This window comes from Triticum dicoccoides, chromosome 6A, assembly GCF_002162155.2.
Source record: "Triticum dicoccoides isolate Atlit2015 ecotype Zavitan chromosome 6A, WEW_v2.0, whole genome shotgun sequence".
Lineage (NCBI taxonomy): Eukaryota > Viridiplantae > Streptophyta > Magnoliopsida > Poales > Poaceae > Triticum > Triticum dicoccoides.
In genome coordinates, this window is record NC_041390.1 from 466,104,423 (window position 1) to 466,128,640 (window position 24,218).

Consider the following 24,218-nt stretch of genomic DNA (forward strand, 5'->3'; position numbering starts at 1 on the left):
TTTCTAGAGAGATTTTGCAAATAAAGTCGAAATTTATATTTGTAAATTTTCCCAACAACTAGACCACATATCACATGGCAAACTTATTTTATTTTATTTTTTTGACATTTTTATCATATTTTTTTATTTTTTTAAACTGAAAAGGCGGTCCACGGGGGGGTGGGGGGTGGGGGGGGTGCATTCGATGGAAGCCGGGCAAACTAGTAATGGCGTACCGTGGGGTGGTGCGCCATTAGTAGTTAAACTAGTAATGACGCACCACACTCATGGTGCGCCATTACCAGTTTTGAAAAAAAATTGAAATTTTTTTTGAATTTTTTTTGAAAAAAACTTAGTAATGACGCACCAGTGGACAGGGCGCCATTACTGCGCACCACACCCACGGTGCGCCATTAGTAACAAATTTTGTTTTTTTTTTCAAAACTTCTAGTGGCGCACCGCACACCTGGTGCGCCATTGCTATATTCTAATGGCGCACCACACACGTGGTGCGCCATTAGTGTCCATTTCATCTATAGTCGTTTTCCTAGTAGTGCGGGGAGGGGTCTATCCGATTCCCTTTGCTCGTGCATCGTCCTCGTCATCTCGCCATGCTTCATCCAGTGTTCGAGTTTCGTCTTTGCAATGGCATCAACGTCTTGGTCACCCTACCAATAATGTGGTCACCTTCATTGTTCGGAGCCATGACCTTCCATGTTCTACTTCAAATACTTCACTATTAGTGCGTGATGCATGTCAGCGTGCTAAGAGTCATCAACTACCATATTCTACGTCTTATCATGTCACTACTGTACCTCTTGAATTGATTCATTCAGATGTTTGGGTCCCGCTATTGCGTCTTCGGGGGGTACAAGTATTATGTTAGCTTTGTTGATGACTACACGCGCTTCACTTGGATTTATTTGCTTAAATATAAGTCTGATGTTGAGCAAGTCTTCTATAACTTTCAGGCTCATGTCGAATGCTTTTTGGATTGCAAAATCAAGGTCGTTCAGTCCGACTGGGGTGGTGAATACCACAAGCTCCATCGCTATTTTCAATGCACGGGCATCTCCCACCGTGTGTCATGTCCACATACATCTCAGCAGAACGGTATTTCCGAGCGCAAACACCGTCATTTGGTCGAGACCGGCCTCGCCTTACTGGTGCATTCGTCTCTCCCACTCCGGTTTTGGGATGAGGCCTTTCTTACGGCATGCTATCTCATCAACTGTATGCCCACTCCGGTTCTCAACAAGGACACACCCCTGTTCCGCCTGTTTCATGTTCAGCCCAATTATTCTTCTCTTAGGATTTTTGGGTGTTCTTGCTGGCCTAATCTCCGCAAGTATAATGCTCACAAGCTGGAGTTTCGTTCCAAGATGTGTGTTTTCCTTGGCTATAGCCCTCTGCATAAGGGCTATAAGTGTCTTGATCGCACCTCGAGTAGGATATATCTCTCTCGTGATGTTGTTTTCGACGAGTCAGTTTTACCTTACTCTAGCCCAGGTGTCTCGGTTGACATTGCTTCTATTGAGCATGCCCTCACTTTTCCATCTAATGAACCGGTTTCGGATGTCCATGTGCGGAAATACGACATGTCATATTTGTCACCTGACTTGTTTTCTGCAGATACTACTCTAATTTCTTCCCAGGAACCCGTCGCCGCACCTGCATCCGCCGGCATGATCGACGTGCATGGCCCTGACGTGCATGCCACGCCTCCCCAAGCAGCCTTGTCGGCATCGCCCGCTGGCGCGTCCGCGGCCCTGTCTGCCTCGACCGTCAGCGCCATAGCGGGCCCGATTGAGTTGCCCACTGCATTTCCGCCTCGCCTGGGTCGGCCCGGCCCGCCTCGCCCATCGTCGCCGGGTCGCCAGCTGCGTCCCCTGGGTTGCTGTCTCTTCCTGGCTCTCCGTCGTCGCCTGGTCCGGCCCAGCCCGATGCGTCTCCCTGGCCCGTGTCGCCTACTACTGAAGATCGTTCAGCCGCGACGCCACTGGTCAGGTCTCCGTCCTCGCCGCCACCATCTACCAATGATGCCACTCCCGGGCACATTATGGTCACCCGTCACCGCGATCATACGCGTAAGCGCAAGACATACACGGATGGCACGGTGCGGTACGACACTCGTCTGCGTGCATTCTTCGCCGCACCCACTTCTCATCGTGATGCTCTTGGTGAACCGGCTTGGCGGGACGACATGTCTGAGGAATTTGCTGCCCTTTGTCATACGCACACATGGGTGTTGGTGCCTCGGCCTCCTGGTGTTAATGTTGTCGGCTGCAAGTGGATCTTTAAGACCAAGCATCGACCGAATGGTTCTGTTGACAAGCACAAAGCTTGCCTTGTTGCTCGTGGTTTTACTCAACAACAAGGGACCGACTATGGAGATACTTTCAGCCCCGTGGTGAAGCCTGCCACGGTTCGTCTGGTCCTCTCTCTTGCTGTCTCTCGCGGGTGGAGTCTTCGACAGATTGATGTGAGTAATGCTTTTCTCCATGATTTTTTGGCCGAAGATGTCTACATGCAGCAGCCCCCTGGTTTTGAGGATGCTCGTTATCCCTCACATGTCTGCAAACTCCAGAGGTCTATCTACGGGTTCAAACAGTCGCCGCGTGCCTGGTATGCTTGGCTGTGTCAGTGTCTCTCATAGCTTGGTTTTGTTCCCTCCAAGGCAGATGGGTCCTTGTTTATCTTTTCACATGGTGCTATCCAGATATACATGCTAGTGTATGTTGATGATATTGTAATTGCTGGTTCTACACCTACTGTGGTGGATCGCCTTGTGCAGTCCTTGTCTACGAGTTTTCCCATCAAAGACTTGGGCCGACTGGAGTACTTTCTTGGACTGGAAGCGTCCTTTCATTCATGGGCATGACATTGACGCAGAAGAAGTATGCACTTGATCTCCTTCATCGCGTCAATATGGAGAACTGCAAGTCCACTTCCACTCCTCCTGCCACATCCGAGAGCCTCTCGCATCATAGTGGTGCATTGCTGAGTACCGATGATTCTTTTAGGTATCGCAGTGTAGTTGGAGCACTTCAGTATCTGACACTCACTCGTCCAGACATCTCCTTTGCCGTGAACAAAGTGTGCTAGTTTCTGTCTCAGCCTACGGAGGTTCATTGGGAAGCAGTTAAGCGTATTCTGAGGTATGTCAAAGGTATGCTAGACACGGGATTATGGATTCGTAAGTCCAGATTTACTGGAGTCAGTATATTCACCGATGCAGACTGGGCAGGTTGTGTTGATGACAGGCGTTCCACTGGTGGCTTTGCTGTATTTGTTGGACCCAATCTTATATCTTGGAGTTCCAAGAAGCAGCCTACAGTCTCGAGGTCTAGCACCGAGGCAGAGTATAAGGCATTAGCCAATGGCGCAGCCGAAGCCATTTGGATAGACACAGTTCTCACAGAACTTGGAGTCACACGGCAGCGCACACCCATATTATGGTGTGATAACTTAGGGGCAACTTACCTGACGGCGAATCCAGTGTTTCATGTTCGGACCAAATACATTGAGATTGATTTCCATTTTGTGAGAGAACGAGTAGCTGTTGGTAAACTGGAAGTCAGGTTCATCTCAACTGATGATCAGCTAGCGGATGTATTTACTAAACCCGCTACTCGACAGATGCTAAACCGCTTTAAAACCAATCTGAATTTTGTATGTAGTTCAGATTAAGGGGCATGTAAAATAGGGTCTAGCATATTGTACATGTACACATATTTGTATATGTATGTAATTGTATTCTGATCATGTATATATTGAGATGTGAGGTTGGATATTAGTCACCCACACAAAACCCTAAACCTACCTCTTCAACTTGACATACAAATCATATGTTTTTCCTGATCCTCTATTTGCAAAACTATGACGTATAAAATGGTTCTGGTTTAATTTTGATATTTGTGTTATTCTATCCAGATATGTACGGCATCATAAAAAATGATTTTTACTAGTACAGATATTTATTTATGTAATCAGCACCCTGTAGGTATAGGTGGTCTGCTTCAACCACCCAAGGAACTTCCAGAAAAGCTGCACGACTCGAGTTGTTATTTATTGATTTTCATGCGTGTGCATTTCTTTGGCGGAGTCAGCCCCATCACCATTGCATCAGACTTCCAGACAGCAGTTTGGTTTGATGACGGATGACTTCAAATTCAATATTGGAGCAGTGGATCTGCACCGAACAAACGAGCGCGCATCATATGCTGTGCGTTGCTGTCCACTGACCTAATCCCATCTGCTCCTCTTCAAAAGGCATGGAATCGGCCAGGCTAATCATGCGTGATGCTCCCCTGCCTGCTACTTTCGTCCCCAAATAATAAATAAATTCAGCGACACCTTTCATCTCCAACTATAAAAAATGACACCTTTCATCCCCGCTACGTGTTCCCTTGATGTCGCCTCTGCTCAGAAGATGTGCTGTATAACATAGCAGTAGCAGTGGCTGTCAATTAGAACAGCTAGCGCAACCAAATATTTCACCGCCAGTCCGCAGCTGACAAAGTAATTGCCTAGATCTTGCCGAAGACAGACGGAAATATGAGCAGCGCTTGCCGTATACGCCTACGAGCGAGCGCCGTGCGGAGACAACGCGTGCGGGCGCGGCACGAGCGAATCGCCCCTGGAGTACTCGGCCCATTGGTTTTACGGCACGAACAAAAAGGACGTCGACGAAATCTGCTAGTAGTAGCTGGTTACCCAGGCTGGAAAGATACTGGCTGTGATCAGCCGCAACGCCGTGCTATAATGGCAGCTCCTCTCCTCGGGACGGCAGCGGCACGCATGTGCGACGGTGAGACGTCCCGCTCCGCTGTTAGGCCGGCGCCACGCCACCCCACCCCAGCCGGTGGCGGTGGGCACGCGCGCGCCGGCCGGACGGGCGGACGCGTGGGGCGCACAGACGACGCGGACGACTCGCACGGCCTCGCTTCGCTGGGCTCGCCCTGCGCCCGCTCCCCGTGGCCGCCGAGGGAGAACGACCGATCACGGCCGGGCGGGGGGCTAGGGAGACCGCTGGCGTCGCGACGCGCGCTGCCGAGCCCGGGGCGACGGCGACGGCCACTGGCTCCGCCGGCAGGCAACCAACCTGTCGGGGCGGTGCTGGCGCGGGACGTGTACGTGCGCTGCGCGCTCGCGTGCGTGCGTACGTTGTATCCGCTCGAACGTGGGGGATGGGATGGGATGTGCGGCCCGGCCTTCCGGTGCATCGGTCGCGTCGATGGATGGGTAGATGGTTGCGGCACGTAAGCAGGGGGGGCCGACGATGGGTGTAGTTCCAGAATGGAATTTTGTGCTTGGAAGGGAATACTGGAATCCACGGAACTGTGGCGCTTGTGTGATGACAACGAAAGTGTCGATGAAATCTGCGTTTCTTTTTTCTGAATACACAAAGCGTGATTTTACTTGCTCTGCCAACAGCTCAATGAGATCGTCTGTCGGGAGAAAAAAGGGAGTTGATAGCTAGGCAAAGTGTTCTTGTCCATGAAAACAGAGAGGAAATGTCACTGTATTATGCTGGGACTTATAAAATGATCGGCATAGGTAACTGGCAGTGGCAGGCATACGAAGTTGTAGGCACGACGTTTCTTCGAGTATTTAATTAGGTGACGGTGCTTACTGATCCTATATCGGATTAGCTGGTGAAAAGATCATCACGTCAAAAGAGTGAACTGAAATGATTAGATCAGGCGAGGCCATCATTTGAGGATTAAGTAGGAGGACTTTTACTCGAAAAGAATAAATATTAGAGAAACATTATGAGGATGACTTCTAGCAAGCTCATCTTTTCGTGGCGCTTCTTTTCATGAAGTACGCCACCCACTCTCCTGTCTGTGTAATCATGGTTTAAGGTTGTAAAGCCACCACTGAATACTTTTTTGAAATGACAGGCTTCCTCCCATGCATGCTCAAGCTTCATACTTATACTTAACACCTAGTTAATGAACTAAAGGTATCTATTGTACTTATAAATTAGCAGCAAGTCCGTCTATTGAAGGCAATCGATCGGATCGCATCCCCTTTCTTTTCAGCCAGGATTCATCTTCTAAGAGCGTCTAAGCTGGACTTGACAACTCCGATCCTTCAAACGTCCGCGAACATGTACGGGCATGGACAGTGACCGATCACATCTCAAAAAATGCATTTCACATCCGAATACCTCAAATTAGAAATCTCAAATCCATATTATTACATGCAACGCAGCGATCTTTAAGCAGAGCTTGTCTGGTTGCTGTGGCCATGTCCGACGACTGGCTGCTCTCCTCAGAGTGTTGGTCGGTCGCCCGCAAGATAGAGTACTAGGGTATGTGACACGAGCCGGCTCACGGGACTCAAGGCGGCCGCAATCTCCCATGCCCTACTCTTCCTCGTCGGAGCCCGGAATTCATTGGGTGCCTGTGGGCGTCAGATCGATGACGGATCCATTTGGGGACGAGCCACCGACTTCCACCACGTTGCGGTTTGCGGCGCCTGGACTGATGCGCCATACGAGACGTCGGAGAATGCGACTCCGTCTCGTCGACGTCCACCGCCGCGAGGGTTGCCGCCACCTCCCTCGCCCAGTGCCTTGCACGACAGGCACGCCGTGCCATGGCCTCGCCCGACGAGGCCCATGGTGTGTCCCGATGCTCGACGCGCCAACGGATGGGTTGCGCGTTCGGACGTCAGACGGACCGCACGGACTCCGGCGAGGCAGTTACGGCTGGCCTAGCGCTGGATCCATGCACCATTTGGGCGAATACGATGGATTCCCGGCGGATGGAGTCTGAGCGTAGCCGTGCACGGGCCTCCTCTCAGGCGCGGCGGAGCTCAAGCCGGACAACCATCTTCTCCTCGGGGCCGCGTGTGATGAGCTCGGGGTCGACGGATCTAGAGGTGAAGGACTCGAATTCGCTGCCCGCCATGCCGGAGACAGCCGGAAGGAGCCGGAGACGAGTTTGGGTGGGTGGGGAGTGAAGGGGAGGGGAGTGAAGTGGCTAGGGTTTGGTCCCGCGAGCGGATGGGGAGAAAGTTATGTGATGTCAGATGAGCCAGCATGGGCCGGGTCCGACATGACGGGAGTGTCTGGACGTGCCCGGGCACCCCATATCCGCTTCATATTTGGGTTGGATATGAGGAGTGCCGATCAGCCTGAAAGTTTGAGGACCATTTGAGAGGGACATCTAGGTCAATAAAACGTGATAGGATAGTGACCGGGCGGCAAGCTCGGATGTATAAGGCGGGTTTGAGACCCTGACTGTAGATGCTCTAAAGATCCATTTGAAAAATGAATTAAGAAACTCCAATATAAAAAATACCTTTGAAACTGAGAAGACTGGAGCGAGTATGTCCCAATGAATCCGAAATGAACGACCATTTAGGATTTCCTCTACAAACCGGTCAGATCTCTATGTGTTTGTTTCCTATATATTTTGAGTGTGACTAGATAAAGTCTCAGTCAAGTGACGTAATATATAAAGTAAAAAAAATCTAAAAAACAAAAGGGCATAAATCTCGTTGTAACATCTCACGAATATAGTGTCGATTGAGATATAACTAAGTCTCAATTAACTAAGATTTAGCAACACTGATATATTCTACTCTTCCCCGTACTTAGAGCATCTACAGCCGTGATGGGGAAATCCGACCTCTCAAGCGTCCGCGGACGCGTCCGAGCGCTTCTGCGGGCATTGTTCGGGCACGTCTTTTATTTTGTCTTCCACACTCGCGTCCGGGAAAGTATCTAATGCTCCCAGGCCTAGGGTGCTCCCGGTGCTCCGATGCAAAATCCATTTTTTAAAATGTTCAAAAAATTCTGAAAAAAATGCAGCACATCGACGGAACATCGATGTCTCTTGTCATAAAATTTCAAATCAAAATTCAAAACATTGCTCGAGATACACAAATGATAAATTTGACATCAATGTGATAATGGGTCAAAACTAAAGCCCAACTTATGTTATGTACAAAAAATTGTCATTTTTGTATCTCAAGAAATGTTTCGAATTTTATTTTGAAATTTTGTGACAAGAGACATTGATGTTCCGTCGATGTGCTACATTTTTTTCAGAATTTTTTGAACATTCTAAAAATGTTTTTCGGACATTTGGAGCACCGGGAGCACCCTAAACCTGGGAGCACTAGATACTTTCCCACTCGCGTCCCTCATATCCAAAATCTCAAAACCATGCAATTTATGCAACGCTATGCAAAACACATGATCAAAGCGGTAGTTTATCGGATAGCTGGACAAAAGGAACATAATTCATCGGAGTTCAATGGCGGACAGTGCAAATCCATACTACAAACTACTTATGAAACCTAGATAAAATATAAAGAGAACAAGGAAGGGCGGAGGAAATCACCATTTCCTCGCCGTCCCCTTCCCCTTCCGGTCGTCGACGTGCGGAGGCACATCGTAGTCGGAGCTGGAGGTGGAGCCGTCTGTCAGATCCGAGTCAGAGCTGCACCTCATGCCCGACAGCCTGCGGAGCAGGCGGTTCTGCTCCTTCGCATTGCGGGCAAGGTTGGAAAAAGCGGTAGGCGTAAGTGAGGGGGTTGGCCTTCGCCTAGTGCCTAGGCAGTGCCTAAGCGCCCTAGGCGTGGCCTAGGCGGTAATATAATTTTTACTCGTAGTGTCTTTGTGATTATTATATGGGTGTTGATATTAGTTTAGGGCATATAAATAGGTTGATTACCATCTACTGCCATTGGAATATAACCCGTTTTGCATATTAGTGCGGTATGTGGCATGATTTCTTACTTGGGTAGATAATTCCTTGCTTGCCCTGCCTAGACCTCCATTTATGCCCTAGACGAGGCGTTTGGCCACTGCCTAGCGCCTAGGCGTGCCTAAGCGCCTCCTAGGCACTGCCTTTTCCAACAGAGATTGCGGGTCGCCTTCGCCTTCGCCGCCACCTCCTTTGTTGTCTCGCACTCCGATAACTCGATGGAGACTCGAGCGCCTTCGCATTCTCACGGCGGAGGCGCTGCGCATCCAGCTCCGCCGTCGTGAGAGAGTGGCGGAGGACACACGCGAGGAGCGCTACCTTAGAATGGACCGACATGCTCGCCCGCGGACGGCGCGCGGACATCGACTCGAACGCCGCTGCCCTCTCCCTCGCCCGCTGCCGCTAGCGCTGGGCTGCTCGTGCCTCCGAGTGCGCGTCGGCCTCGGCGCGGGCATGAGGACCCAGCGATGGCCGGGCACCACCTTCGGAGCAGAGGGTGGTGGTGGTGGGCGGCGTACCTGGAGAAGCGGAGCTGAGTGGTTAGAGTTGCGCGCCAGGCGGAAAAGGCTGGCGACGTCGTCGGCGCTGCGTCGACAAGTGCCGGGCGCTGACGAAGTGGATCAGCCGCTGCCGGATCCGTCTTGGTCGATGATCGAATGCCTCAATGCGATGCGGAGGGCGACCTCCTCCACATTGATGGGCTCCGCTGCGCGCAGCAGGCTAGGCCAATCGTCGTCTGAGCCGGAGTCCCCACCGAAGGTGATGCTGCTTCGGTCGCCGACCATTGGATGGGTTTAGAGGGGATCGGAAGTGGAGTGGGCGGAAAGTGAAGTGAGGTGGAGTTTGAATTGACTACGGTCTAGGGTTTTTCGGACTGGGATATTTGTGGGCAGGCATAGGCCAGACTGGGCCAAGCCCATGTGGCGGGCGCGCCCGGACCGCGGCATATTGGCTTCATATTTGGGCTGGTTATTATGTAGAAGAAGGCCATTCGGCCGTGTGTTTTGCATCGAACGGCTCAAACAAATCGACTGGGAAAACAATCAGTCGGCTGACCCCATACCTATTCGTATTTCCAGAATAATTGCCATTTACTAGCTCGTGGCTAGATCTCGGAATTACCTGAAAGTCATGTTAGGAGTACTACATCCCAGAAAGCACATCATTCAGTAGCAGTGCAAGTTACAGAGAGGAAGTGGCAGCAGGAACACCCAACTGCTAGGAGGCAAACCGTCGACAAGAGCAACAGTGCTGAACATGGGCATTGTTGAACGTTGATGTGTGCAGTGCAGACTTTGGGCCATTGATGTTGACCACCTGGATCTCGAGAGTGTACTTACTGGGACTGTACTGCAAAGCGTGCGTGCGTTCCCCCCACAGATTCTCAGCAGCGCACACTTAATTAATTAACTGCGGATGGTGATAAGTCGACCTAGATAATACAGTAGCTTGGCGCCGAGTCATCCGGAGCATGGGAACACGGCGACGCACATGCATGCGGCGGATGCCTCGGTGCGATCGATCGCTGCCGTGCAGGCAGACCGATCTCCGCTCTCCAAGACATGGGGGATGCCTTTCCATGCCACCGGCCGACACACCGGTGACCGGTGCGTGCGGCGCGCGTGACGAGCACATTAAACAAAGGCATGGTCGCACGGATAGCGCATCGCGATCGTCGCAGGCACAGAGTAATGCGGCGGTGCGTGGACATGGTATCGGCACGTTCGCTTTCGTCCTGGAGACGGCGGCATGGCGCGCGCGCTGGATACGGCGCACCGAGACGGGGGTCTCCGATGGAGGTTCGGGATCGGCGAGCTCTGCTCCTCCCGCGCCCTGGGGATCATGCCGCGAGCTCCGGTGCTGTACGGGTCTGAAGGCACGCATTCAAGCGATCCCACTAGGAACTGTCCCGACGATGAGACGACGAGGCCCGTTAGCGACGGACACATGCACGCGTGGAAACAGAGCCCGCCTAATTTGCCGTGCCTGGCGTGGCGGTAGAGCACTGGAACGCGGGCAGCGGCGGTGGCAGGACGCACGGTGAAAGTGGTTTGCTTTTTTTTTTTTGTTGAGGTGCCGTCCCCGCGAAGAGGCCGTTTAGGCCGTCTCTGTTTTTCTTTTTTTAGAAGAGAAGGCCGTTTCTGCTCTTTCTCTCTTCTTTTTTGAGAAAAAGGCCGTTTCTACTGGGGTGCCTCACGGGGCCTATGGGCTTCCCTGGGTATCGTTCGTTCGCCCCGGGGCATGCGCCATGGGCTGCAAGCCTACTGCTAGAGATTGCGGGCTGCTATACGTGTAGCATGGACTAAAAAAAAATGCTATTACGTGGAGCATACCATCTCCGCTTGGGTTTATTTGTCCCTTTGTATCTTGTAGTATATACTAAATTTTGATTATAAATTTGACAAACAAAATATAAATTGCGTGTCAAAAATCTTATATTATTGGATTCATATTTAAAAAGGTTTTCAATGATTCTAAAAAAAGATTATCTGTTGCCCTTTTTTTTTGTTTCTAGGACGACAATTATGTACTCCATCTGTAAACTAATACAAGATCTTTTGGATCACCCTAAATAAACACATGCATGTTTCAAGATGTGCAACTTGGTCGATATACAAATAATTATTTCTCACATGACTTAGAAATAGAAATTTGAAAGAAGAAAAGGCAAGAAATCTTCTCAAAAGCAAACTCTTGCTCGAGAAGTGCAGTCGAGACCTTTTTGCAAGTCCTTATTTAGAGGAGCCGACTGCAAACTAATACTGTCATGAGCATAATAATAAGCAAGTGTCTCTTTGTTTAATAGGAAATTAGAGGAATGCATTTTTAGGTCTTTCTATTTTCCTATAAACTAATTTGCATGTAATTCAAAGGAATTTTTTTGAGTGAGTACAACCTCATGGAAGCATTTATATGTTTCTATAACAACTATAGTGAACACCTAATGATGGGCAGTACTCTGCAAAGTCTGCTTATTTGGCGTAGTTTCATGACCTCCCGCTCTCAAGTTTGGCTGCTGCGGTTTGGAAGGCGTGGGCTCCCCCCAAATGCAAATTTTTCGCGTGGCTCGTTATCCACAACAGAGTTTGGACGGCTGATAGGCTTCAGAGAAGAGGATGGCCAAATTGTGACAAATGCCCACTCTGCAGTCAGGTGCAAGAATCTGCAGCACACCTGATCTTCAAGTGTCGTTTCTCTGTTCGGATTTGGAATGTGGTCTTCTCATGGCTCGGGCTTGCTATCCCCACGGCTCCGTGGCTCCTGTTCGATTCGGTGAAATCTTGGTGGGATGCGGTTCTCTCTGATAATACACTCCCGATGAAGGCCCTATCTTCCCTGTTACTTCTTGTGGGATGGGAGATATGGAATGAAAGGAATGCTCGTGTCTTCAGGAGCAAAGCGGCGCCGGTGGCGATTGTCATGTGACGCATCAAAGATGAAGTTTCGATTTGGGCCACTGCAGGCGCTAAGCATTTGCGTAATGTAATACCGCGAGAGTAATTGTTTTGCTTTTCCGCCGCTTGGCGATGTCTCTTCTGAAACCTCTTCTTATTAAATGAAAATGGCAAGTCTTTTGCCTTGTTTAAAAAAAAAGAACACCTAATTCTTCAAAGTAATTTGTGCATTGTTCTTGTGGCGTGATCAAACAACTTTAGTTGCATATTTTTGTGTTTCCCATCTCATGATATTAAAGTCTAAGTTTTTCCTATTCCCATGTTTTATAATCCACTAAATAAATGAGGCTCTAAACATAAGAATGCTCCATGCGTCAGCTAGTTCATTAGATTATCAAACATGTTTTCTTAAAGTTACTCCCCCAAGTCAGATATGTGGCATATTCATATTTTGGTTTTCTAAGTTTGTATTTTGACCGTAATTTTTGTATATTATATTCTGTAATTGTTATGAGATGGAAAATATGTTTTTGAACACGTGTTTCTATCAATTTTTGTATAAAACAAATTACATACTATTGATCAAAGTCTAGGAACAAAATACGCCCTACATTTTGAAAGAGGGTCACTAGGATAGATAACACATGCTTCCTTTTCAGCCTTTACATTTCTAATAGGTGAATGCATACATTTGTCTTCCTGATATATGCCAAACTAATTATACAGAAAAAAATACACAGTAGAGGAATATAAATACAAATGGAAGACGAAGCAAACACGGGCTAAACATTGCAAGCCCGTTGCGATAAGGCATGTATACCTACAATGCAAAGAACAAAGAATGATAGTTGAGACTAGAGTAATATAACTTTTAATCTTTCTCCCCAAGCATCTGGAAACTGGGCTGAATACTGTTACTCTAGGCTTCAATCTTGGCATCTAAGTAGTCACTGGAGGGGAAGAGAAGATGAGGCTCATCAACAGCCCAACCAGGAGACCTATGATCCCAGCAAAAGCAGCAAATGTCAAAGAGAAACCAGCATCGCCTTTGCGGCTTCTACGCCTCCTCAGCATGTCCTGAAATGTTAATTTTTTTATATTTAGGGATAAATCCAATATAAGCGAGGACGTATATGTAGGCAATCAGCATTTCATGCACAAGTTAACCTAGGTTTAGTACTTCGATATCAACCGCCAATCTACATTTTAGAGTCAAAAGTAATAAAAATATGGAAATAAACTTAGCATGATTGGCAGGTGGCACCTCACATTTCTGTTCATTTTCTGTTATATCAACGTCTAAAGTGACCATATTAACTGCTGGCAGAAAAAGAACGAAACAGTAGGCACCATGGCATATCCATAGTATCAAGTCTGATTTAACTGGCCCACTACCCTTTGGCAATCTAGTTTCACTCCAAAATTGAGCTAACGCCATAGTGACTTGGTTTCCCATTTCCAAGGTCGAGCTCTTAGTCTGTGTCCTCGATAAATAAATGATCTAGTAGGACAAAGGACAAAATAATATAGTGCTTTGACTTTGTTTCTGCTAAAACATCCACAAAGTAACTTATGGCAAGGGAAAAATGGTAATCAAGCCAATTTTTTATATTTATAAAAATGAAATGTGATTAATGACACATTGCAAAACAAAAAACTTGTTACTCATCAAGGACCAACATATTCTTTTGCATTTGCTCAAAGGTCATACTTTTTTATAAAATAATATTTATCATTATCTGCCTTTTACATATTTAGTTATGGATTCAAACAACGAGAAACAAGCAAAAGCATCAAAATCCAAATGTTAATATGCTTAAGCAAACTAGGAGCTGAACTGAATTAAAACAGTGAGTAGAAACGACATGAAGTGTGAAAAGGTCAATGTACAGCACCAGTTCACGTTGCATTTGTTGATTTTGCTGAAGATTGTTATCCCTTTCGTCCTTCAGACGCTGTATTGTCTGGATCTGGATAAAAGGAAAGGAACAATTTACTGAGTAAAAAGGACAAAAGGTTCGCATAATATGTTTTTTTATTAGTAACAGCTTGATCATAAAAGTTAATTGCTGCACAGTGAGCATATCTCATCCAGGACACACTTTAGAATCATGATTTTTGGGAAAAAAAGTTTGAGTTGGAATATGTCAATCAGGATAAAGGAAGATACTCTGGTCCAGATGAACAAAAGTGGGTAAAAAATTCCGAATTCTGGTCCCATTGCACAATTAACTATGTACATAGGGCAACATGCCCGTGGGCTTCTGGGCATCCCTTCCTACCTCAATTATGACACCGGCCTGGAAGCATAGGTACCTTTTCTCACGCTCGATCAACTTTACGCTGATTTCAACAATGATTTGATGGTGCTTGAACATTGTCCTATTTCCAATATTTGCTCTTTTCACAATTTTATATAAGAAAAGGTAGCGTGTATTTTCTTCTGCATTTAAGAATCTAAGAGAGAAATAGTATTTGCAAGACTACAGCAACTACCTCAGTGCAAAAACGTACTGCAAAGTATTAAAAAGATCCTAAGATGAATGTAATGTATATTTTTTGGAAGTGCGCAGCGCAATATTACAGAGTTTGGTAGAGGCTTCAAGTCTGTCAAGTCTAAATGGTAGAATAATTCTTTCTCAGAACTCATCAGGGGAAATGTCTTTGCTAGCAGTTTTTTGGTCAGGTTTCTAAATAAACATGCGAAATTTCTGTTTGGATAGAGCGGGTTACCTCTTCAATGCTCGCATTCTTCAGCATCTGCAAGGTAAAGCATAAACATGTGAAATACAGTTAGCCTTTGTACTAAATTTTTATTAGCAAGAATCCCACCGAGAGCTAGCCAATCTCACCGAGAGATCGTCGCCGCCCTGCTTGAAGCTCCTATTTGCTGAAGATGTAACACCAGAGTCGTCCGAGCTTCCACTGGGCAATGTGTAGACAACCTTGAGCTTCATTTCCTCAATCACCTTATCAGTCTCCTTGTTGAACTGAGGAATACATACAAAGGTGGAATATAGTTGGTGGAATCCCAATCATTTTATTCTGATGACATTGCGATGCTAGATCATAGAAACCAGTGATTATGAGTTTTATTTATGCTCACAGTGTCAGGGGGGATTTCATCCATGTCGGTGCTGGCAGCCACCCTGGTGCTCTGAATCAAGAATTTATCCTTGGATTGCATATCTGGAGGGTACTCTTTCTGTGACTGTAGGGTAACTATAACCCAAAACAAGAAGGCAGATGCGCGCACATCAGAACCAAATGAAGAATCCTGGAGTATGTATGCATGTATGCATTCTTACTTGTTATCGTGCAAGAATCCCACGGCTGGACGACGCTGGCGTTCGGCCGGACGAAGTACTTCCTCGGAGACGTCGTCTTGACCTGAAAAACGAACGAATTCTGATCAAACCTGAACCTCGATCTTCTCCAAGAGCTTCACCGGAACGCACGGCGGAAAACCAGAGTCCGTCCCGCGCCGTGGAATGGAAATGGCACGAACCTTGAAGGCGACATGGTGCTCGCTGTTGTTCACCACCTTGAGATTGCAGTAGCACGGCTTGTCCAGCTCGACTAGGCACAAGAATTCAGTTCAACCAACGGAGAGAAAACCACGGAGGTTTTTTATTTCGCAGAATGCGGAGAAAAATCTCAGGAACAACTTACAGAGGAAGGTGAGGTCGTCCGGGTAGACCGAGATCAGCGCCCCTCCCACCATTGCGGCGCCTGAACCTGACGCGAGAAACGGGGAAGAAACCACCACACTCGTGAATCGTTTGCATTGGAAGAGACATAGGAGGAGGTGGTTTCTGCTGGTTCAGAGGAGGATCGTCCCAACCTTTCTCTCCAGGAAGGCAGGAGCCGGGCCGGAGCGGAAATCGACGACGAGCAGCGATTCGGGGGAGAAATGGGGAGGAAGGGAGGACGGAGGGGAGGAAGAAAGAGGGAAATGAATGGGTTCGCTTTGCCTTTCTTGGCCTCCCGGCGACATTGACGGGGCAGCACTCACTTCTTGGGCCCGTGGCTGGCAGTTTGCGTTTTCCTCTCCCCCCTTTTTTCCCGCGAGTGAACAGCACTCCTCCTTTATCTAATCATTTTTTTATTGGTGGTTGGTGATTTTATGCTACTACTTTTTCCGTGTGCTCTTGTCAAGGCCACTTGGCATGTGATTTTTTATCATGTTTCGGGAGCAACTTTTACCCGGATGCACTGGAGATGAATCGCTTGCTCTCTCAAGCAAATCTATATACTGTAGTAGTACATTTCTCTTACATGTTTGATGTAATAAATCACCAGAAAAATTCGAGCGTAAGAGAGACAGTGAGATCATGTTGCCACTTGCCTTTGCCCACTGAGAAAACGTAAAAGGCCATAGTGATTAAATACTCCTACATTGCACATTACTAATTAAGAAGTACAAAAAGGGGATCGGAAGGATATTCTTGTCCGATTATAATAATTTGCCCTTTCGTTCGGTACTCTTCCCAACGAATAATCGCAGTATTTGTTGCTCTTATTGTACTCACGGTAGGCGCCCTACCCAACAAAAATTGCTAGTAGTAGCTGACGAGGTTTTCAATCATTTTCGCCGTTAGCGATAAGACACGAGAAAATCAGCAACGTAGGACCCAGTTATTGCTTGCTTTAATGAAACAAGAGCTAATCTTTGCCTTAGCTTAAGAGCTAAACTTTCCCTAACTTAAAACTTGGTCCTGGATGCTGCTACCAAGTAGGCTTAACCCTCCAGACTCCAGTATGAAAATCATAGATGGTCCAGCAAAAAATAAATATAAAAACTACACCTAGCATAGCAATAGCATGAAACCTCCATGCCATACATATATCTAGCTGAGTGAAACTTTATTGTGTTTCTGGAGTGAGCAAGCAATGTGAGTTTCCAGGGCAGCAATGCCACGGGCACATAGACACCCAATGTCGTCTAACCCCTAGGTGCAAGTTTCCTACGCTGGAGAGAAAATTGATACGACATGACTCACCATCAAACCAACCAGCGGTACTGCAGAAAACTTCAACCCTTCTTCATTATATAGGAGTACATAAGAGCCCAGACCTACTATTTCGTAACCACTGTTCTTCTTTCATAACAGCAGCGTTACGTACTGTTAACCAACAGTTGGGACTCTGGTGCCTTTCAAAAAAAAAACAGTTGGGACTCTGGTGGGTAGCTGGGAGCAAGGAAAGGGCGCAATAAACATCATCATATTCATACCGGAGCGCTGGTAGGAATTTTATACACTCACAAGTACACTCCTCCACCGCAAGACGAAATATATGTCAATCGAAAAAAGATGTAAGATTATGCAACTCGAGGTTCAGAGATCATTACAGTGGATGCACAGATCTGAACATGATTGTGAAAACTCGTTTGTCAAGGAGAAATCGACATGCTAGTGTGAGAAGCTGCGAGTCTAATCTCACTTGAAGGTTGAGAAACGGGGAAGCTTGTACTTCAGGTAGTACAACTTTGCCCTCCTCACCTTCTTGTGTCTGATTACTTTGATCTCCTTGATCCTTGGTGAGTATCTGCAATGGAATGTATAGGCTCAGTAAGTATCATTCTGTTGCAGGGATCCAGTCTGGACAGTGTTTGGTCTTCAAGCATTTCTATTTCCGGGTGCACGAAAAGCAAAACATGATATTTAGCACAAATAAAGGGCCACTGCTCATATGATTTCAATTTTTACACATGAGACGATGGGCCAGCTGTTTTCTCGTTACTACGGAAGATGTGTGCAAATAAACACATTCAACAGCAGCAATATGCAAAGTGTTGCAAATAGACTCTTCTATTTTATTTTCAGAAATGAGAGCATTTGTAAGTTGGATAACCCCATCTGAGTAGTGAGTAGAATAAGAGTAACGGAAAAGTACTTGCTTAATCCAAAGTTTCACATTCATGATAGTGCAACAATGTCAATGCCAAACAGAATTCCGCAATGAGCTATTTAAGTACGAAAGGACTATATCGGCGATTAATTGAATTCAACTCCTACTTGATAGCTATCCAATCCTTCATAGAAAATTCCAAGTTGCATCAATTAACTGGTTTCGTAAATTTGCCTCTTCTGTATGGACGTAAGTAATGCATTTTGAGCAATAATGCTTCACACCTTTCAAACATGAGAGAAGTGCATATTACACCCCTCAACTCTAGCCCTAGTCTAATATACAACCCCCAACTCCAAAACCGTCTAATCTGCAACCTCCAACTCTTAAAACCGGCCAAAATTCAACCCTCCCCTCCCCTTGACCGGTTTTGACCCATTGATTGATGAACAGTAAGTTCGGAAAAAAATGAAAATTCAGAAAAATAAAATTTTAGAAAGCATTTTTTGCCTCCGGATGAACAGTATTCAAAAAAAAATTGGGAACAGAATTTTTAAAAAATAAATTCGACTTTTCACCGGTGAACAGTATTAAAAATTCAGTTTTTTTTACATGTACCCGGAGGTAATAAATTGGAAACAAAATTCACCGGGATTTTTTTTTTGAATTACTGTAAACAGCATGAACAGTATTCAAAAAAGTAAAAAAAATCAGGAAAATCATTTTTTCACTGCATGAACAGTGACCGAGGGAAAATTTTCGTTCCAAAAGTTCAAACTTTTTTTGAATTACTGTTCGCACTGTGGAAAAGTCGAAATTATTTTTAAAATTTTGTTCCCAACTATTTCTTGAATTTACAATTTTTTTATTTTTATTTTTCTGAATTTTCCATTTTTTTTTTCAAATTTACTGTTCATCAGTCAATGGGTCAGACCCGGTCAAAACCGGTCAAGGGGAGAGGAGGGTTGAATTTTGGCCGGTTTTAAGAGTTGGAGGTTGCAGATTAGACGGTTTTGGAGTTGGAGGTTGTATATTAGACTAGGGCTAGAGTTGAGGGGTGTAATATGCACTTCTCTCTTCAAACATTCAAAGGGAAATTCCAAATTAACCTACGCACTAGTATCTTAGACCAAACAGATCGTGAGAAAAGTATCTTGGGTGCTCAATTCATTGTAAAATTGATACAAATAGCCATTCAACCATTTTAAGGTGGACATTAGAAAACCTAAAGTACCTGAGACCAAGTATGTGAAGGCCAACGAACTCAAAAGTTTCATATACACATGTTGATATAACTAAGGTTAGTATGCCGGTAGAAAGACATGTGCATAGTCCAAATTTCTTGTTGAAGGGAACAAAAGATACACATAAATGTTTTGCAATATAGATTCAATACAAACTCACCGTCACCATTTGATACATGGGAGGGTATCCACATTAAATGAAAAACTCGGTAAATTAAGTAAACTCAACTTACATGGGGAATGTAATTTCAACTCCAACACCGGCAATAATCCTCCTGACGCGGATCGTGGTGTGAACACCAGATTTGTGCTTTGCAATGATTATACCCTTAAAGAGAGACAATCTCCTCTTGTTGGGACGTTGCTGCAACAACATTTGCTTAGGACATCAATAACCCCCAAATAAGAAAATAAAACCACATTCAAGAGTAGCAAACAATCTCACCATTCTAAGCTCGATGATGTCACCGGGCTTCAAATCCGGAAGCACTTTCACCTTCTCAGCCTCCTCGATGAACTGCTTGTTCAGAATCTATGGTACCAAATAATTCAGGGAATAGTATATCACACGTCAAGCGCTCCAAAAAACCAAAATGGTCTTGGATGTAACAAGTAAAAGCATACAGAAATCCAAAGAACGACCAGACTCCATTCACGCATGCTAATGCAATCATGAAACTTATTTTAGCAAGAGACATCTTCTCCTATCTGAACCTCAGCAAGAAAAAACAGTTATCATTTGCGTTGCTAAATTCACAATATATGTTAGTACAACCTAATGCGATGGTGCTCGAGAGACTATGCTCCTAGCAACTCAACAGACAACTCAAAACTATTCATATCGAGATTACAATTTTGCATATTAAGCTAAGAAATGATACCCCTCGATGGCATGCTGTTTCGTTACCTGCATTTCTCCACCGCCAACAATTCAGCCTAACTTGACCGGCGGCTTGCATTTCTACAAACCGAAGAGGCAATGTATGGGGAAGTGATGCTTACCCCGATGATCTCGCCGAACTTAATCGGCTTGGGCCTCGGCGCCGGCTCCTCCTCTTCCTCCGCCAATGCGACAGCCCCCTCCGCCTCCCCCTCCTCGGAGTCAGCAGAGGCAGCGACAGGCTCGCCCTCAGGAGCAGGCTCCGTCGCGGGCTCCGGCTCTGCGGCACCGGCGTCTGCATGGGCGACTAAATGGGTGTTCCGGCGATGGGAGGTGGATAAGGAGAGGCGGCGGAAGGAGGAGGAAAGCGCGAGGAGCTGTGGCGGTGGAGGCGAGCGGTGATTCAATAGTGCGTGGGGAAGAAGTGTGCCGGTTGCGGCGGCGGCGGTGGCGGCGGCGGCCATCGAAAGGTCAGGCGGGCAAAGATGTCAATGCCGTCGCATGGGCCGGAGGAAGAAGCGAGAGAGGTGCCGGACGGGGGCGGGGGAGGATTGGGGGATGAACGTTATCCTTTTTGTTGGAAGGGCAGTGCCGCTGAATGTAGGCCCACGTTCTATCCAGAGGTCGTAAACGATCTGAACCATCCATTGTACTAAAGCTGATGACAATTGGCGTAAAAAAAATTCTCACCGTGCCACCGGCTGTGTTCGGGTGCGGGTTAGAGCGTCTACACCTGGACTTGCAAATTCGACCTCTTAAACGCTCGTGAACGCGCTTATACGCGTCAGCAGATAATGACCGACCATGTCTTAAATATTTGATTCTACAACTGGATATTTTAAATTAGAAACCTCAAATCCATATTATTACAAGCAACATAAAACATATCTTTAAACGGAGCTCGTCTGGTTCCGCCGTGCCCATGTCCGGCGGCCGACTGCGTTCCCTAGAGTGTTGGTCTGATCGCCGACAAAGGTAGAGTAGGGTGTGGGACACAAGTCGGCTCACGAGACTCAAGGCGCCGCCATCTCCCATGCCCTACTCTTGCTCATCGGAGCCCGAAACCCGAACAATGTCGGTGGATGTCAGATCGATGATGGATCCTTCTTGGGACGAGCCGGCGACATCCACCGCGACGCGGTCGCCCGGACTTCTGCACCATACAGGGTGCCGGAGAATGCGACTCCGCCACCGTCGCCTCCCGCACCCGCTGCCTCGCACGACGGGTACGCCGCACCATGTTTGTGTCGGACGACGCCCATGGTGCGTCACTGGCCTCGGTGCTCCAATGGAGGGGTTGCGCGTTCACCGTCGTGTTCGGACGCTATATGGACTGCATCATCTTCGGTGAGGCAGCAACGACACACCTAACGCCAGATCCATACTCCATTTGGGCGGACACACTGGATTCCCGACGGAAGGAGTCCGAGTGCTACCTTGCACGGGCCTCCTCCAGGGAGCGATGGAGCGCAAGCTGGACGACCATCTCCTCCTTAGGGTTGTGTGGGATGACCTCGGGGTCGATGGATCTGGAGGTGAAGGACTCAGATCCGCTACCCGTCATGTCAAAGAAGTCCGGAACTCACCGGACGGGAGCTTGGGTGGCGGGGGGAGGAAGGAGTGGAGTGAAGTGACTAGGGTTTGGTCTGGTGAGCGGATGGGAAGGAATATATGTGGAGTCGGGTGGGCCAATGGGCCAGGTCCAACATGGCGGACGCGCCCAGGCGCCCTCATATTCACCCCATATTTGGGCTGGATACGAGGGGTGTCGGTCCACCCGGACGTTTGAGGCTCGTTTGAGACGCCCATCTGGATCGATTTTTCGTGAACGGTCAGTAGATAACCCGCCTCAAACGCCCAAGCGGACGGCCCGGTCATTGACCGGTCATGAAAAATCGACCCAGATGGGCGCCTCAAACGGGCCTTAAATGTCCAGGCTGACCGACACCCCTCATATCCAGTACGAATATAGGGCGGATATGGAGCGCCCGAGCGCATGTGCCACGTAGGACCCGATAGCTAGATCCCACCTCAAAATGCACCAAATCCACCTCCTTGACATATCGGATCCATTTGCTCTCTCCTATCTTCTTCCTCCTTCGCGACATCCGTCTCGCTGCTCCGCCGCCATGCACACTCCGCTGTCGTTCCTAGCCTCCGCGCTGCCAGCACCGACACAACAGTCTTCTCTCATGTCCTCACCGCTAGGGACATCGTCACCGGCCCGGACGCTAATACGTCTCCAATGTATCTATAATTTTTATTGTTCCATGCTATTATATTATACATCTTGGATGTTTATATGCATTATTATGCTATTTTAAATCATTTTTGGGACTAACCTATTAACCTAGTGCCCAGTGCCAGTTGCTGTTTTTTCCTTATTTTTGACTTCTACAGAAAATCAATACTAAACGGAACAAAACTTTTTGACGATTTTTCTTGGACCAGAAGACACCCAGGAAGCTTTGAGGAGGCTAGAAGAGCCACAGTTGGGCCATAAGCTCACCAGGCGTGCCCTATGAGCTTGTGGGCCTAGCGTGGCACCTCTAACCCTAATCTTAGCTCCACAAATACCCAAATATTCCCCGTATACTAGAGGGCACACCACAAATACTTTTCTGACGCCGCAAGCTTATGTTCTAGTGAGATCCCATCTTGGGGCCTTTTCCGGCACTCTGCCGGAGGGGGATTCGATCACGGAGGGCTTCTACATCAACCTTGCTGCCCTTCCGATGATGTGTGAGTAGTTTACCATAGACCTACGGGTCCATAGCTAGTAGCTAGATGGCTTCTCTCTCTCTCTCTCTCTCTCTCTCTCTCTCTCTCTCTCTCTCTCTCTTTGATCTTCAATACAATGTTCTCCTCGATGTTCTTGGAGTTCTATCAGATCTATTCTTCTTTTGCAGTGCGTTTGTTGAGATCTGATGAATTGTGGATTTATGATCAGATTATCTATGAATATTATTTGATTCTTCTCTGAACTCTTTTATGCATGATTAAGATAGCTTTGTATTTCTCTCCGATCTATTGATTTGGTTTGGCCAACTAGAATGATTTATCTTGCAATGGGAGAGGTGCTTTGTGATGGGTTCAATCTTGCGGTGTCCTCACCCAGTGACAGTAGGGGTAGCTGAAGGAAATATGCCCTAGAGGCAATAATAAAGTTGTTATTTTATATTTCCTTATATCATGATAAATGTTTATTATTCATGCTAGAATTGTATTATCCAGAAACTTGATACATGTGTGGATACATAGACAAAACACCGTGTCCCTAGTGAGCCTCTACTAGATTAGCTCGCTAATCAAAGATGGTTAAGTTTCCTAACCATAGACATGTGTGTCATTTGATGAACGAGATCACATCATTAGGAGAATGATGTGATGGACAAGACCCATCCGTTAGCTTAGCATATTGATTGTTAAGTTTTATTGCTATTGCTTTATTCATGTCATATACATATTCCTTTGCCTATGAGATTATGCAACTCCCGGATACCGGAGGAATACCTTATGTGCTATCAAACTTCACAACGTAACTGGGTGATTATAAAGATGCTCTATAGGTATCTCTAAAGGTTTTTTGTTGGGTTGGCATAGATCGAGATTAGGATTTGTCACTCCGGATATTAGAGAGGTATCACTGGGCTCTCTCGGTAATGCACATCATAAGAAGCCTTGCAAGTAATGTGACTAATGAGTTAGTTACAGGATGGTGTATTACGGAACGAGTAAAGAGACTTGCCGGTGATGATATTGAACTAGGTATGAAGATACCGACGATCGAATCTCAAGCAAGTAACATACCGATGACAAAGGGAATAACGTATGTTGTTATTATGGTACGGCCGATAAAGATCTTTGTAGAATATGTGGGAACCGATATGAGCATCCAGGTTCCACTATTGGTTATCGACCGGAGAGGTGTCTCGGTCATGTCTACATAGTTCTCGAACCCGTAGGGTATGCATGTTTAACGTTCGATGACGATTTTGTATTATATGAGTTATGTGATTTGGTGACCGAATGTCGTTCGGAGTCCTAGATGAGATCACAGACATGACGAGGAGTCTCGAAATGGTCGAGAGGTAAAGATTCATATATAGGACGATGATATTCGGACACCGGAAGTGTTTCG

At 46.8% G+C, this 24,218-nt stretch overlaps 2 protein-coding genes across 2 annotated transcripts; both read right to left on the reverse strand.

Annotated features, from left to right (window-relative positions):
- Positions 1 to 12,734: 12,734 nt before the first annotated feature.
- Positions 12,735 to 16,146, reverse strand: LOC119317305 (vesicle-associated protein 2-1-like). The gene is made up of 9 exons (XM_037591735.1): positions 15,945 to 16,146; positions 15,773 to 15,838; positions 15,609 to 15,679; positions 15,409 to 15,490; positions 15,207 to 15,322; positions 14,953 to 15,090; positions 14,834 to 14,860; positions 13,996 to 14,070; positions 12,735 to 13,177 (listed from the first exon to the last, which is right to left on the reverse strand). Exons 2-9 carry the CDS (start codon positions 15,822 to 15,824, stop codon positions 13,040 to 13,042), a joined length of 699 nt encoding a protein of 232 aa, XP_037447632.1. The 5' UTR covers positions 15,825 to 15,838; positions 15,945 to 16,146; the 3' UTR covers positions 12,735 to 13,039.
- A 1,161-nt stretch (positions 16,147 to 17,307) lies between these two features.
- On the reverse strand, positions 17,308 to 20,637 carry LOC119317306 (50S ribosomal protein L19, chloroplastic-like). Its single transcript, XM_037591736.1, has 4 exons — positions 20,200 to 20,637; positions 19,643 to 19,729; positions 19,431 to 19,561; positions 17,308 to 17,650 (listed from the first exon to the last, which is right to left on the reverse strand). The coding sequence occupies exons 1-4, from the start codon at positions 20,539 to 20,541 to the stop codon at positions 17,542 to 17,544; spliced, it is 669 nt and encodes a 222-aa protein (XP_037447633.1). The 5' UTR covers positions 20,542 to 20,637; the 3' UTR covers positions 17,308 to 17,541.
- Between the last annotated feature and the right edge of the window lie 3,581 nt (positions 20,638 to 24,218).